Source organism: Tachyglossus aculeatus, chromosome 7 (assembly GCF_015852505.1).
Source record: "Tachyglossus aculeatus isolate mTacAcu1 chromosome 7, mTacAcu1.pri, whole genome shotgun sequence".
Classification (NCBI taxonomy): domain Eukaryota; kingdom Metazoa; phylum Chordata; class Mammalia; order Monotremata; family Tachyglossidae; genus Tachyglossus; species Tachyglossus aculeatus.
In genome coordinates this window covers 46,795,300-46,808,889 of record NC_052072.1, presented here as the reverse complement: position 1 = coordinate 46,808,889, position 13,590 = coordinate 46,795,300, and the positions used below count along the sequence as shown (strand labels likewise).

The following is a 13,590-nucleotide window of genomic DNA, read 5'->3' as shown; positions in this document are numbered from 1 at the left end:
TCCCTGGTCCCAGATGGGGCTTACTGATGAGGAAACTGAGGCAGAGAAAAGTTAAGTGCCTTGCTCAAAGTCACACTGCAGACCAGTGGCAGAGCTGGAATTAGAACCCAGGCCATCCTAGGCCTTCCTGCTTCCCTAAACAAAAGTAAACGTGAACAAAAGATTTGATGAACAATCCTATAATCAATCAAAGGTATTTATAGAGTACCTATTGGGTGCTAAACATTTGGGAGAGTAAAATGGTAAGATGCAGAATCTTGCAATTCAGTGGAAAAAGTACAACAAACAAATATTTACTGGGAGTGAAAGCAGGAGAAAGAAAAAGTGCTGAATTTAGGTATAAATTTCATGTTAGTTATTTAAATAAACAAGTCCACATGGTGTAAATTGAGCTAATTAAGCCCTGTTAGAACCAGTATGATCTCCTGAGAAGCTTGGTATTAGGTATATGAACATTTGGGAACGTGTTCATTAGTTTTGATTGTCTTGGATAAATTTACATTTTAAAACATTGAATTTATAGAGTACCTATTGGGTGCTAAGCATTTGGGAGAGTAAAATGGTAAGATGCAGAATCTTGCAATTCAGTGGAAAAAGTACAACAAGCAAATATTTACTGGGAGTGAAAGCAGGAGAAGGAATAAGTGCTGATTTTAGGTATAAATTTGATGTTATTTAAATAAACAAGTCCACAAGGTGTAAGGTGAGCTAATTAAGCCCTATTAGAACCAATAAGATATCCTGAGAAGCTTGGTATTAGGTATATGAACATTCGGGAACGTGTTCATTAGTTTTGATTGTCTTGGATAAATTTACATTTTAAAAAACTGAAATAGTTTCCAGAAGCTCCTCTGAATTTATAAACTGTAAAAAGTCTCAATCTGTTTTGTTGGCTTTTATGAAAAGTTGTGGGCAAGGAACATGTCTACCAATTCTGTTGGATTGTATTCCCCAGAGCATTTATTACAGTACAGTGCTGTACACACAAGCACTTAATAAATACCACTGATTGATTAGTGAGAAACACTTTATAATTTTAGTGAGGGGATTCACCCAAGATACGTGGAATAAAATCAATCAATCAATCCATCGTATTTATTGAGTGCTTACTGTGTGCAGAGCACTGTACTAAGCGCTTGGGAAGTACAAGTTGGCAACATATAGAGACGGTCCATACCCAACAGTGGGCTCACAGCCAAGGGAAATGTTAGCCATCTGCTAACAATAGAAATAAAATTTGCTTCCACGGATATTACTGTACTTTTGAATCATATTGTCCATAGGATTCATTGGTGTGTTTTCAGATCTTGTTTCTGGGATTGTTTTCCTGTTTACACATTTGTTGTTACTGAGTGCCCTTTAATTTTATTAATTTTTTAAAAAATAAACCCAAGTCTTCATGTTTATACAGTGCTTGGAGACATAAAATATGGAAGTTTGTGCAGGTCATAGGCATCTGAACGTATCTGGATTAGGTGGTACAAGGTTATTCCTATGCCAGCTGATAGCATTTTACGGCTGCTTTGACTGCATAGATGAGTTTCATGTGGCTTTTGTAGGCAGGTCAATCATTTAGCAATTAAAACACCCCTGTACAAAACAGATTGCTAGTTATTACTACGAGCTGCCTAGAATTCTTAGCGTAGAGTCTGTAGTTGCCAATGGAGACAGGTACAAATGCTAATGGCAAAGGGGACTCATTAGCTACACCAACAATAACCTGCCCCTGAGGAAGTGTGTTGGAAAGGTGGGTGAGGGGGGACAGCTCCCTAGTAAGCAGGATGGGAAAGACCGCTGGTCACCCCAACACCAAAAGCTTGCCCTTTCTGTCCCTAAGGGGAGTTGAAGGCCAGAGGGTCAGGAAAGACCAATAATTGGCCGTCCATTAAGTGCCCCCATTGCTTCTTCCAGGTAGCGTGGCGGAGCAGATGGGCAGGTTTTACACTGAAGCATGCAAAGCCTAGCTCTGACAGCCAGTCATTCATTCAATCGTATTTATTGAGCGCTTACTGTGCGCAGAGCACTGTACTAAGCGCTTGGGAAGTACAAGTTGGCAACATATAGAGACGACCCCTACCCAACAGTGGGCTCACAGTCATGCTGCCTGGCAGGGTCGGAACCAATCTGGGCTCCCATCCATTCCAATGGTGACCTTTCTGCTTTTAAATAGAGATTCAATAATAATAATAATGATGGCATTTGTTAAGCGCTTACTATGTGCAAAGCACTGTTCTAAGCGCTGGGATAATAAGTAGTAATATAGGCTATATAGAGATGTGTGTATGTCTATATATGGTTTGTAATATTGTCATTTCTAGAGAATCAGCGAGAATCTAGCACACCCAAATTTTCTGAAATATATACGAACTATAATCATAATTATGGTATTCATAAAGCACTTACCGTGTGCCAAGCACTGTTCTAAGCACTGGGGTAGATTCAGGGTAATCAGGTTGTCCCATGTGGGGCTCACAGTTTTAGTTCCCATTTTACAGATGAGGTAACAGTCACAGAGAAGTTATGTGACTTGCCCAAGGTCACACCGCAGACAAGTGGAGGAGCCAGGATTAAAACCCACGTCCTCTTACTCCCAAGCTCGTGCTCTTTCTACTAAGCCATGCTGCTTTTCACAAGCAGCATTGTTCATTAATCCGCAAAGTTCCTCAGTCCAAAGTATTGTTAAAAATCAGGAGTCTAGGATAGAATAGAATAGACTAGAGTAGACTAGACTTCTAGACTGTGAGCCCTCTGTTGGGTAGGGACCATCTCTATATGTTGCCAACTTGTATTTCACAAGCACATAGTACAGTGCTCTGCACACAGTAAGCGCTCAGTAAATACGATTGAATGAATTAATTAATTAATAGAGGCTGTTGGATTTGGCAAGAAGGAGGTAATTCGAGACTTGGAGAGGGTCTCCATACAGTGGAGGGTTTGAAGCCAAGTTACCAGGTGGTCAAGGAGAGAATTGGGGGAGAGGAACTGGAGGCAATGGGTGTAAAACAATTCACTCAAAGAATTTAGGAAGGATTGGTAGGAGGGAGATGGGCCAATAACGAGGGTGTCTGGGGTCAAGGGATTTTTTTTAGGATAGGGGTTAAATGGGCATGTTTAGCAGTTGTGGAGAGCAAACAGTTGAAGATGGAGGTTAGGGAGGGAAGAAGGGGGAGGTAAGTGTTTTAATAAGGTGTGAGGGGATGGACTCAGGGAAGCAGGTGGAGAGGGGTAGATTTAAGAAGAGGTGGGACATCTTCTGTTGAGATACTCCTGGGAAATATGAGTAGAAGAGGAGGCCAGGACTGAAGAAGTGCCAGAGAATTTTAGGGAAATCACACTCGATGGTTTCAGTTTTTCCAATGAAATCGTTGGCAAGGTCGGTAGGGCCAAGGAGCAGGGGAGAGAGGGGGACAGGGAGTTTGAGGAGGGAGTTAAAAGTCTGAAAGAGCTGGCACACGCAATCGATGTGGGAGTCAAAGATGGAGCAGTATTGTTGCTGGGCAGACAGGTGAGGGTCAGTTGGCTCCAGCCGAAGAACAGAGGAAGCTTACTATGGATGGGATCCAGGCTGTGGGTTGGTGGTACAAGATAAATGAAGTGACGAGAGCAGGGGAGTTGTGTTCTGTGGTGAAGGCAGTATCAAAGGTGTGGATTTATGCATCAAGAGACGGTAGGTTGGGTATGGAGGCCGATGGGTGTGATGACTTTGGAAAATTGGAAGACGGCGAGAGATTGGAGTTCTCCGCGTGGGGACGAGACAGTTTTACAGGGAGGGGATGTGTAGGAGAGAACGCAGGCGAGGAGATTGCGGGCGGAGAGAGGAATTTCAGACTCCGTGAGGTTAGAGATTGTACCGTTACCGGAGATGATGAAATCAAGCGTGTGTCCCAACTTGGTGAATTGGTGAGGTGTAAAGGAGCAGGATGGTGGAATTGATGAATGAGAGGAAGCGGGTACCAGGAAGGTTGTCGGGAATATCCAAGTGGATATTGAAGTTCCCGAGGATCAGCATGGGGACAGAGAAAGAAGGAATGTGAGAAAGGGAGCAAGATGGTTCAGAAAGTTAGAGGTGGGAGCATAGGTGACAGTGACTTCCTTATGTGAATGACTCAGCTTTTCCATCAGAAGAGATATATCAAAATGTCTCTCCTGTGCTGTTTGAATCCTGATTCCCCAAAGTAACTATTTTCTAATTCACATCATTTCATCAAGAAAACCTGAGGTTTCCCCACCAATGGTGGTGTCTGGGTGTCACAACCGCAGGCCCGAAATTTGTGGCTGCAGTCTCCAAAGACTGTGAGCCCGTTGTTGGGTAGGGACCGTCTCTATATGTTACCGACTTGTACTTCCCAAGTGCTTAGTACAGTGCTCTGCACACAATAAGCTCTCAATAAATATGATTGAATGAATGAATGAATGAATGACGGAAGTAAACCTACTATTCCTGTCGGGAAGTGTTGGCTTCTCTCTGAAATTGCTTGCTTGTGGTGTACATTTCAAGCCTAGTTACAATAAATCAATCCCTGCTGCAATTTCTAAGTCTGGGTTTCTTCCACAGAACTCTTCTAACCATCTTGACAAAAGATTTTAAACTAGATGGTAAAGATCCATAGAAATCCAATGGGCAGAAACGCTCCCCTCGCTTTCCCCCTCCCCTCCTATTCTTTTCTTATGCTATTTGTTAAGCATTTTCTATGTGCCAGACTGCATACTAAGCGCTGGGGTAGATACAAGATAATCAAGTTGGACAGGGTCCATATCCCTCATGGGGCTCATAGCTTCAATCCCCATTTTACAGATGAGATAACTGAGGCCCAGAGAAATTAAGTAATTGCCCAAAGTCACACAGCAGGCAAGGAACATTGCTGGGATTAGAACTCAGGTCCTCTGATGCCCAGACCTGTGCTCTTTCCGTAGAGCATGCCACTTATCACACACGCACTGCTTCTTTCTAGTGCCAGGCTTGAAAGAAAACCCCAGCAGAGTTGGAGAAAGTTGGATGTGCAACCAGAAGCAGCGTAGCTCAGTGGAAAGAGCCCGGGCTTTGGAGTCAGAGGTCATGGGTTCAAATCCCGGCTCCACCAACTGACAGCTGTGTGACTTGGGGCAAGTCACTTCACTTCTCTGGGCCTCAGTTACCTCATCTATAAAATGAGGATTAAGACTGTGAGCCCCACGTGGGACAACCTGATCATCTTGTAACTTCCCCAGCGCTGAGAACAGTGCTTTGCACATAGTAAGCACTTAATAAATGCCATTATTATTATCCAGTATGAGCCAAGAGTGAGGGGCTGTAAAGCCATCCCCCTAAATCTCAGTTGAATCCTAGCGTTTTTCAGCTTGGTTTTGGGGATTGCATCATCCCTCTCCCTAGACTGAAAATACGGTTGCTAATGTTTAGGCCACTGAAAGGAATGCTCTGCACCTTTGCATTTTTATCCATTCCAAACTACTGAGCGGTGTCCTTCCTGGGAATCCCATTCTTCGCTCACTTGTCACAGTCCCACTGCCACAAAGGGGTGTCTGGGAGAAAGTGAGGGGACAATCCGAACAATGGACCATTGGTCTTTGTGAGCATGCAGACCAATCGATCTTGGAGAAGCAGCGTGGCTCAGTGGAAAGAGCACGGCCTTTGGAGTCAGAGGTCGGGGTTCAAATCCCAGCTCTGCCAATTGTCAGCTGTGTGACTTTGAGCAAGTAACTTGACTTCTCTGGGCCTCAGTTACCTCATCTGTAAAATGGGGATGAAGACTGGGAGCCCCCCGTGGGACAACCTGATCACCATGTAACCTCCCCAGCACTTAGAACAGTGCTTTGCGCATAGTAAGTGCTTAACAAATGCCACCATTATTATTATCATTTATCGAGTGCTTATGGAATGCAGAGCACCATACTAAGCACCTGGGAAAGTATTCATTCATTCAGTCGTATTTATTGAGTGCTTACTGGGTGCAGAGCACTGTACTAAGTGCTTGGGAAGTACAAGTTGGCAACGTATAGAGACGGTCCCTACTCAACAGTGGGCTCACAGTCTAGAAGGGGGAGACAGACAACAAAACAAAACATATTAACAAAATAAAATAGAATAGATATGTACAAGTAAAATAAATAAATGGAGTAATAAATATGTACAAACATATATACAGGTAATATAATATGTATTGTACAGAGTACGATACAACAGAGTTGGTAGGCACGTTTCCTGCCCACCGCAAGAGAGAAGTCTGGAGATGTCGGTCTGCAATAAATACTTTTATTTATCTTGGAGAGAGAACGGAGATGGGGAGTCAAACGGTCACTCCGCGGCCCTCCCCGCAGCCTCTTATTTCCCAGGCAGAACTGAGGGTGGGAGGAGGTAGCCCAGGGGACCGATTTAACTGGTGTCAGTGGCCCGTCGGAGGGAGCCCAGGGAGCCGTGACTGGCTCCCCACTCGCTGGGCCGCCGGTACTCACCGGGCCTGACGAAGTACTGCCGCCCCTGGTAGTTGGGCTGCTCGTAGAGGACCCAGTAGCCGTCCATAACGCTGCAGGAGAGGACGTCCCGCTGGCGGAAGATGTCGGGGATGGAGGTGCAGTCCTCGGTGAACTCCATCATCTGACCCGTGCAGTTCTCCTTCGCGTAGATCCTCATGCGGTAAGAGCCGTCGTGCTGAGGGGCGAGGAGGGGAAGCCCTGAGCCCTGAGGTGAGGAGCCCCCGTGCCGGGCTGCTAGTGGCCGGGCCGAGAACGGGGCCCTGGGCTATTAGACGTCTTCCGTCTTGTGCTTTAACTTCGGACTGATATCTGACCCTTAACTTCATAGTCTTTGTCTCATAATTATTTAGAGACCACAGCTCCCTCGGGTTATTACGATCCCGATCACCCTGGCTCAGAGATTTATTCCTGGTTTAAAAAACCACCCCAGATCAGAACAGATCTATGGCTGCCTGGCGGTCTGGCCTGCGGACAGAGCTCGGGCCCGGGAATCAGGGGACCTGGGTTCCGATCCCAGCTCCGCTACTTGTCTGCAGGGATTTGAACCCCTGACCTCTGACTCCAAAGTCCGTGCTCTTTCCACTGAGCCAAGCTGCTTCTCTAAGATCGACTGGTCTGCATGCTCACAAAGACCAATGGTCCGTTGTTCAGATTGTCCCCTCGCTTTCTCCCAGACACCCCTTTGTGGCAGTGGGACCGTGACAAGTGAGCAAAGAATGGGATTCCCAGGAAGGACACTGCTCAGTAGCTTGGAATGGATAAAAATGCAGAGGCGCGGAGCATTCCTTTCAGTGGCCTAAACATTAGCAACCGTATTTTCTCCCCCTCGTCCCCCTCTCCATCCCCGCCATCTTTCCCTTCCCCACAGCACCTGTATATATGTATATATGTTTGTACATATTTATTACTCTATTTTACTTGTACATATCTATTCTATTCATTTTATTTTGTTAGTATGTTTGGTTTTGTTCTCTGTCTCCCCCTTTTAGACTGTGAGCCCACTGTTGGGTAGGGACTGTCTCTATGTGTTGCCAACTTGTACTTCCCAAGCGCTTAGTACAGTGCTCTGCACACAGTAAGCGCTCAATAAATATGATTGATTGATTGATTTTCAGTCTAGGGAGAGAGATGATGCAATCCCCAAAACTAAGCTGAAAAATGCTAGGGTTCAACTGTCACTTCACTTCTCTGTGCTTCAGTTCCCTCATCTGTAAAATGGAGTTTAAGACTGGGAGCCCCACTCAGGAAATGGACTGTGTCCAGCCTGTTTAGCTTTTATCTAGCCCAGCACTTAGTACAGAGCCTGGCACATAATAAGCACTGAACAAAAGCCATTTTTCTTAAAAGGCGGGTGTGGAAGCACAGGGGCGGAGGTAGAACTCCTCACACACATTAATTTTTTTTCCATTCCCTGGAAATCACCCAACACCCTCTGGCCCCTAAGCTTCGGTTGCCAGCCCTCAACCTTCCCGCTTACTCCCTTGGCCGCAGCCTGGAATGAGCAGGGAATGGGTCGTGGGAACACCAGATCGAGGAAGGATGGCTTGCTGCTGAGCCTTTCTACCCTAAGGCGGGCAGGCTCCTGGGAAAACTGGCGACTCACCCGGGGAATGCTGCGGCAGGATCTGATGGAATCGTTCAGCCCCATCCACTGCTGGTAGTCAGGGTACTCTCCGCGCCTCAGGAAGTACTGGTAGCCCTTGTAGTTCGTCTGCTCGTACAAGACCCACAAGCCACAGTCCACCCGGATGGAGTTGCAGCGAGTGATGTACGCCTGCAGGTCAGCACAGTCCCCGCTGCACGCGTAGCAGCGGCCCTGGAAATTGCGGTCCTCAAAGAAGGTGATCTGGGAGAGGAGAGAGCCACTGATGGGAAAACCTGTCGCCACACTCACCACCTCTTCCGGAACCAGGCCCCGGCCACTTCACGGAAGCCCAGGGGCCTCTCCGTTTTAGCCTTTCCTGCACTGGGTGGAATTTAACTTTCTGCAGACTGTTATAGAATACGACAATCACAGATCCATCTTTGAGGGCTTTTCTGTATTTGCCCACGCTCACTGAGCACTGGGAAACACACCAACAGGTGGGAGTCAGACCTCCAGGCACTCAGAGTCTAAGAAAGACACAGGGGGAGGACTGAAACAATAAAAACACAAAAATAATACGGAGGACAATGACCACGATAAACACAAGAGGGAAGGGAATCATGGCTGGAGGAGCAGGGTTTTGAACCCCTTCTGTTTCAGAGTCTTGCCTTCCCAACCTTCTGAAGCAGTAAGCCGGATGAGAGACAGGGACTGTGTCTGCCCTGATTAGCTTGTATCTACCCCAGGACTTAGTAGAGTGCTTAGCTCATAGTAAGTGCTTAAGGAATCACACACAGCACCCCCCTTTCGGGTCTGTCTGCATAATGAGGAAGATGAGTTACAGTGAGGGAGGGAAATGTCTCTGCTTCCCTGAAGAGATCAAGGAGGATCGACAATCCTTCGATGCTACAATGTATTCTGTACCTGATCACCTTGTATCCTCCCCAGCACATAGACCAGTGCTTTGCACATAGTAAGCGCTTAACAAATGCCATCATAATTATCATTATTTTACTGAAAGTTTTCGGCACATCCTCTCTTTAAGGGAAGAAATAAAGAAAATTTTTTTCAAAATACCAATTTCATGTCACCCTCCACCCCTCTTTCATGACTCTAAACCTTACCCTTTCCAATTCTTTCATTCATTCAGTCGTATTTATTGAGCGCTTACTGTGTGCAGAGTACTGTACTAAGCGCTTGGGAAGTACAAAGCAGCATATAGAGACAGTCCCTACCCAATAATGGGCTCACAGTCTAGAACGGGGAGAAAGACAACAAAACAAAACATGTAGACAGGTGTCAAAATTGTCAGAACAAATAGAATTATAGCTATATGCACATCATTAACAAAATTAATAGAATAATAAATATGTACAAGTAAAATAGAGTAATAAATCTGTGTATATATACAGATGCTGTGGGGAGGGGAAGGAGGAAGGGCGGGGGGATAGGGAGGAGGAGAGGAAAAAGGGGGCTCAGTCTGAGAAGGCCTCCTGGAGGAGGTGAACTCTCCTCCAGTTAACTCACTCCTCCAGGGTGAGTTATCCTAGGAAGAGGATGCTGACAAATAAGTTAAGACTAGGAAGTGTCTATGCTCACATATTTGATGGGTACAATCCCTGAAAAATCCTATCCCATGAAATAGCAAATCATTTTATTGCCATGGACAACACTCTTCCTTGTCCAGTGGATAGAGCGCTGCTCTGGGAATCAGGAGGCCTGGATTCCAGCCCCAATTCTGCCTGTAGCTTGCTAAGAGGATCAAAGAGCACATATGCACATTCCCCAGTGGGAACATGACTGGCAGAGGGGAGAAAGTGTTGTGGTGCTCCACAAATTACTAGCTCTTAAAGCAATTCCTTCCTACAAGATCCTTGACCCTGAAGATTCACAGCTCAACCATTGTTCCTGATGGGAGACTTCGTTGATCTGCCTGGTAGGATTTCTCTCTGCTCTGCCCTCATCATTTGGTAGAGAAGCAGCGAGGCTTAGGGTAAAGAGCCCGGGATGGGGAGTCAGAGGTCGTGGGTTCTACTTCCAGCTCAGCCACCTATCAGCTGTGTGACTCTGGGCAAGTCACTTAACTTCTCTCTGCCTCAGTTACCTCATCGCCACTCTGACACTGTTCATTACAAAAATGGACATTAAAACATCAGGGTTTGGGGCAGTTGGCTAATCTGACATGCTGCACAAATGGAATTATATTTTTCCCTATTGTAATACGAGAATTGAAAGGATAAAAAGCCACCTACATATGTACACACACGCAGGCACACAAATATTATAAATAGCTCCATAAAACTCATTCAGTGAGGCTGAACTGGTCAAATGTCTTGAGCCTCAATCAACTCAATAGAATTCTCACCCCCTTTTCACGAATAGGGATCTCAGATGGAGAATCTCCTCGGGAATACAGAGCAGAGTTAAAATTCAAGGCCTCCTAAGTGGATTAGTGCTCTGGCCTTCCTATTCCATCACACTCCGACGCACGGCCACACGACACAACAAATTACCTTTCCCATCTTCAACGGCTCTACTGTGCCAGGGTAGAAACGGGGTGCACTTGGAAAGCCCATGGGCTGCTTTTATACCTGGCTGCCCAGTGTTACCAGACGGTGCCATTTCAATGAGGGGATTTATTGCCAACTCCTGTCAGCAGCCATTTCTGTTGAACACTGTGTCCTCTTTGCTGAGCTGGGTGGTTCTTTTGTGCCCATATGAGGTAGAGCTAATTGCTGACAGATTCAGCATCCCCTCGAAAGGCAAGTTTATCGCTCGGTGCACTTTGCATTGAGGATGTAAAAGCTTCTATTGTTAGAATGACTGAGCTAGTCAAATTTCATTGAAATGGGGCTAAATCGTTCACTACACATAGGGGAGGGACTGGCTCTGAGGCCTTGGCTGGTCTGAAATATTGACCAGTAATTTAGTAGTTTACTGTAACTACTGTTTACCGTTTGGTAGTTTTTCAGTAGGTTACAACAGTCTGCAATCCCGACTCTAGCCCTAACTCCTCCTTGCTAGTAGGTAGAAGGCTGCACACTACGAGCTTGGCCATGACAGGTTAGTGAGGGGCATTTGGGGGCACGCCACCCCATTCCAGGAGGGTTCGAAAGAGAGGCTCTTAGGGTTGAGGTGTCCCTAGCTACCTCAGTGAAGTACCAGGGTCTGTCATGCACCTTAAAAAAAAATCAACATAAGTCACTAAAGGATTAGAAGAAACCAACTTGCTGGATTTATGTGTCTTTACCTTCTAAACTTTCACAAAGGAGTGGAGATGAGTTTAAGTAGGGAGGATCAGGAGAGACTTACTTAGCTGAGCTCACCAGCATGCTCAGAGTCACTGGCACACCTAAACCTGAATCAAATAATGAATTAAGTAATAATCCAGAGACCAGAGATCAATCCAACCAGAATCAAGGTAAGGATTTGCCTCATGACAGAGGAAAATCCCTCTAGAGTTCCACTTACCTAATTGTTCCCCCAGCAAGTTGTGGAAGAGGCCTGCCATAAAAAAAAAAATGCTACTAGCACCATGTAATAAAATGTCTATTTGTTTTATAACAATTTGCATCGGGGCCGGGATTATGTCTTTCTCTATTGTACTCTCCCAAGAACTTAGTTATGTTTTGCACCCAGTAACTGCTCAATACATACAACTGATCGTGTTTATTATTCTTTGAATTGAGGTGGCACAAGGGTGACATCTAGCCATGCTCTGTAAATAATAATAATAATGGTATTTGTTAAGCGCTTACTATGTGCCAAGCACGGTTCTAAGCGCTGAACTCACTATGCCTTTCCAGTAATTCCAATATCATCTTCGTGTGCATTGTCAAAACTGCCTTGGAAATTCAGCTCAAATCACATGGGATTAAACTAGTTTAGTATGTGTGTTGAAATTGTATAGGTAAGCAAGGCATCTCGGGACAAGACAGGTGGATGCCTTGCCGGGGGCGGAAGCGTGGTACACTGCAGCTAGGTCTGTTGAGGAGCTGTTGCTGTCAAAGTGAAGGAGGAGGGGAGGAGGGCAAGAGACATCAAATTCAGATCAACAAACAAATTTATAGATCTTGGCATACTGAGCTAAAATTCTCCTTAGTCCATTAGCACTGTGCCCTTGTTAGAGGCATGTACTGGTTAGCTGTCAGTGATCAGCACAATGGAAAACTCCATCCCACCAATTGTTGCCCCACTTGAGTCATTAACACATTATTTTCTTTATTCCGCCTATCCCTTTCCCCACAAACCTGTCCTCTTTTAAACTTGGTCACTGCCAAGACTCCTCTTTCTCCCCATTTCCCTTCCTCTGATTGACACTAGCTGCCAACCCCTAAATCATGCCACCGAAAAAGCAAACCGAAACAAACCTATCCCATCCACCTCACCTCTGACCCGGCTTCCTGGTTCCATTTCAGTCCAGGCCACCGCAGTCTCCCCACCCCTAAACCTCCCCCATCCAGGAGTTGGGGGGACGGGAGAAGGGACGAAGCAACTGCTCCCATCTTGCTGGTCCTCTCTGAGCTCTCAACTCAGTTCTCCCATCACAGTCCCATTCCCCCAGCCCCTTGGCTTTGGGGGATTTGGTAGGCATGAGCCGTAAATGAACCCGGGGACAGTCAGGGGCAGAGGTAAACTGGGCAGGACACATTTAGCAGATACTTCAAAAAGACAAGCAGCGAAGGTTTGGGGTTCAGGGAGAAGGTGATTTGGGGTTCTGGAAGACTAGCATGATGGGGGAGATGGATAGAGAACAAGTAAAAAAACCCAGGATGGCCTAGTGGAAAGAGCCACCCTGGAAGTCAAGAGACTTGCATTCTAAACCTGGCTCTAAGACTTACGGTGCTGTATGACCTTAGGCAAGTCACTTACCTTCCCTGTGCCTCAGTTTTCTCACCTGTAAAAATGGGGATAAGGTACTTGTTTCCTCCTACTTGGACAGGAAGCTCCAGATGAGTCAGGGACTGTGCCCAAACTGTTTGTTTTGTATTCATCCCAATGCTTTTAGTACCGTGCTTGGCACATAGTAAGCACTTAATACCAAAATCATTGAAACAGAGCAGAGGAAGTGGGGAGAGGCAGTAGAGTGAGGAAAGAAAAAAAAATTAAAGGCCAACGTGTGAAAAGTTGTTTCTGTTGTATTGGCCAGCGCCGCTTCAGGTCTGTACATCTAGCTGTCCAGTACGATCTCAAAGGGGTTCAGTGTGTTGGTTCGATTTAGATGTACAGCCAGAGCTCCTCTGGACGCTACTGAGTTTTGAGTTGGCCAGGTGGCAGGTGGAAAATCAGCTGAAATTAGGTCCCTCTTGATAGCTAGATGGCTGGCTTCTCTTGAGAGAGAATTCCATTTCTTGGGCTATTAGGCTGCTGTCAAGCAACGGCCAGAACTGGAAGCAAAATAATTTTCAGACCTTTTCAAGTGTGGACACCTGGCGTGTTCCAGGCAGTTTTCAGCTTGGCCAAGAGTTTGTTCAGGTGGAATAGGGTTACCAGAGGTGGCAGGGAAAGAGAGGCATATTTGCCATTCTTCACTG

General features: G+C 45.9%; 1 protein-coding gene across 1 annotated transcript; it reads right to left on the bottom strand.

The window, feature by feature from the left end:
• Positions 1-6,283: 6,283 nt before the first annotated feature.
• LOC119930468 (gamma-crystallin B-like) lies at positions 6,284-11,388 on the bottom strand. The gene is made up of 3 exons (XM_038748795.1): positions 11,369-11,388; positions 8,075-8,393; positions 6,284-6,646 (listed from the first exon to the last, which is right to left on the bottom strand). Exons 1-3 carry the CDS (start codon positions 11,386-11,388, stop codon positions 6,371-6,373), a joined length of 615 nt encoding a protein of 204 aa, XP_038604723.1. The 3' UTR covers positions 6,284-6,370.
• Positions 11,389-13,590: the final 2,202 nt, after the last annotated feature.

Excerpts from the sequence above, each read along its gene's own strand:
- LOC119930468 (XM_038748795.1), bottom strand. The coding sequence starts at position 11,388 with ATGCTGGTGAGCTCAGCTAA. Across the intron at positions 8,394-11,368 it reads ATGCTGGTGAGCTCAGCTAA|TGGCCGGGGCCTGGTTCCGG; the intron begins GTAAGTCTCTCC and ends GCTTCCGTGAAG. Across the intron at positions 6,647-8,074 it reads CCTGCCGCAGCATTCCCCGG|CACGACGGCTCTTACCGCAT; the intron begins GTGAGTCGCCAG and ends CTCGCCCCTCAG.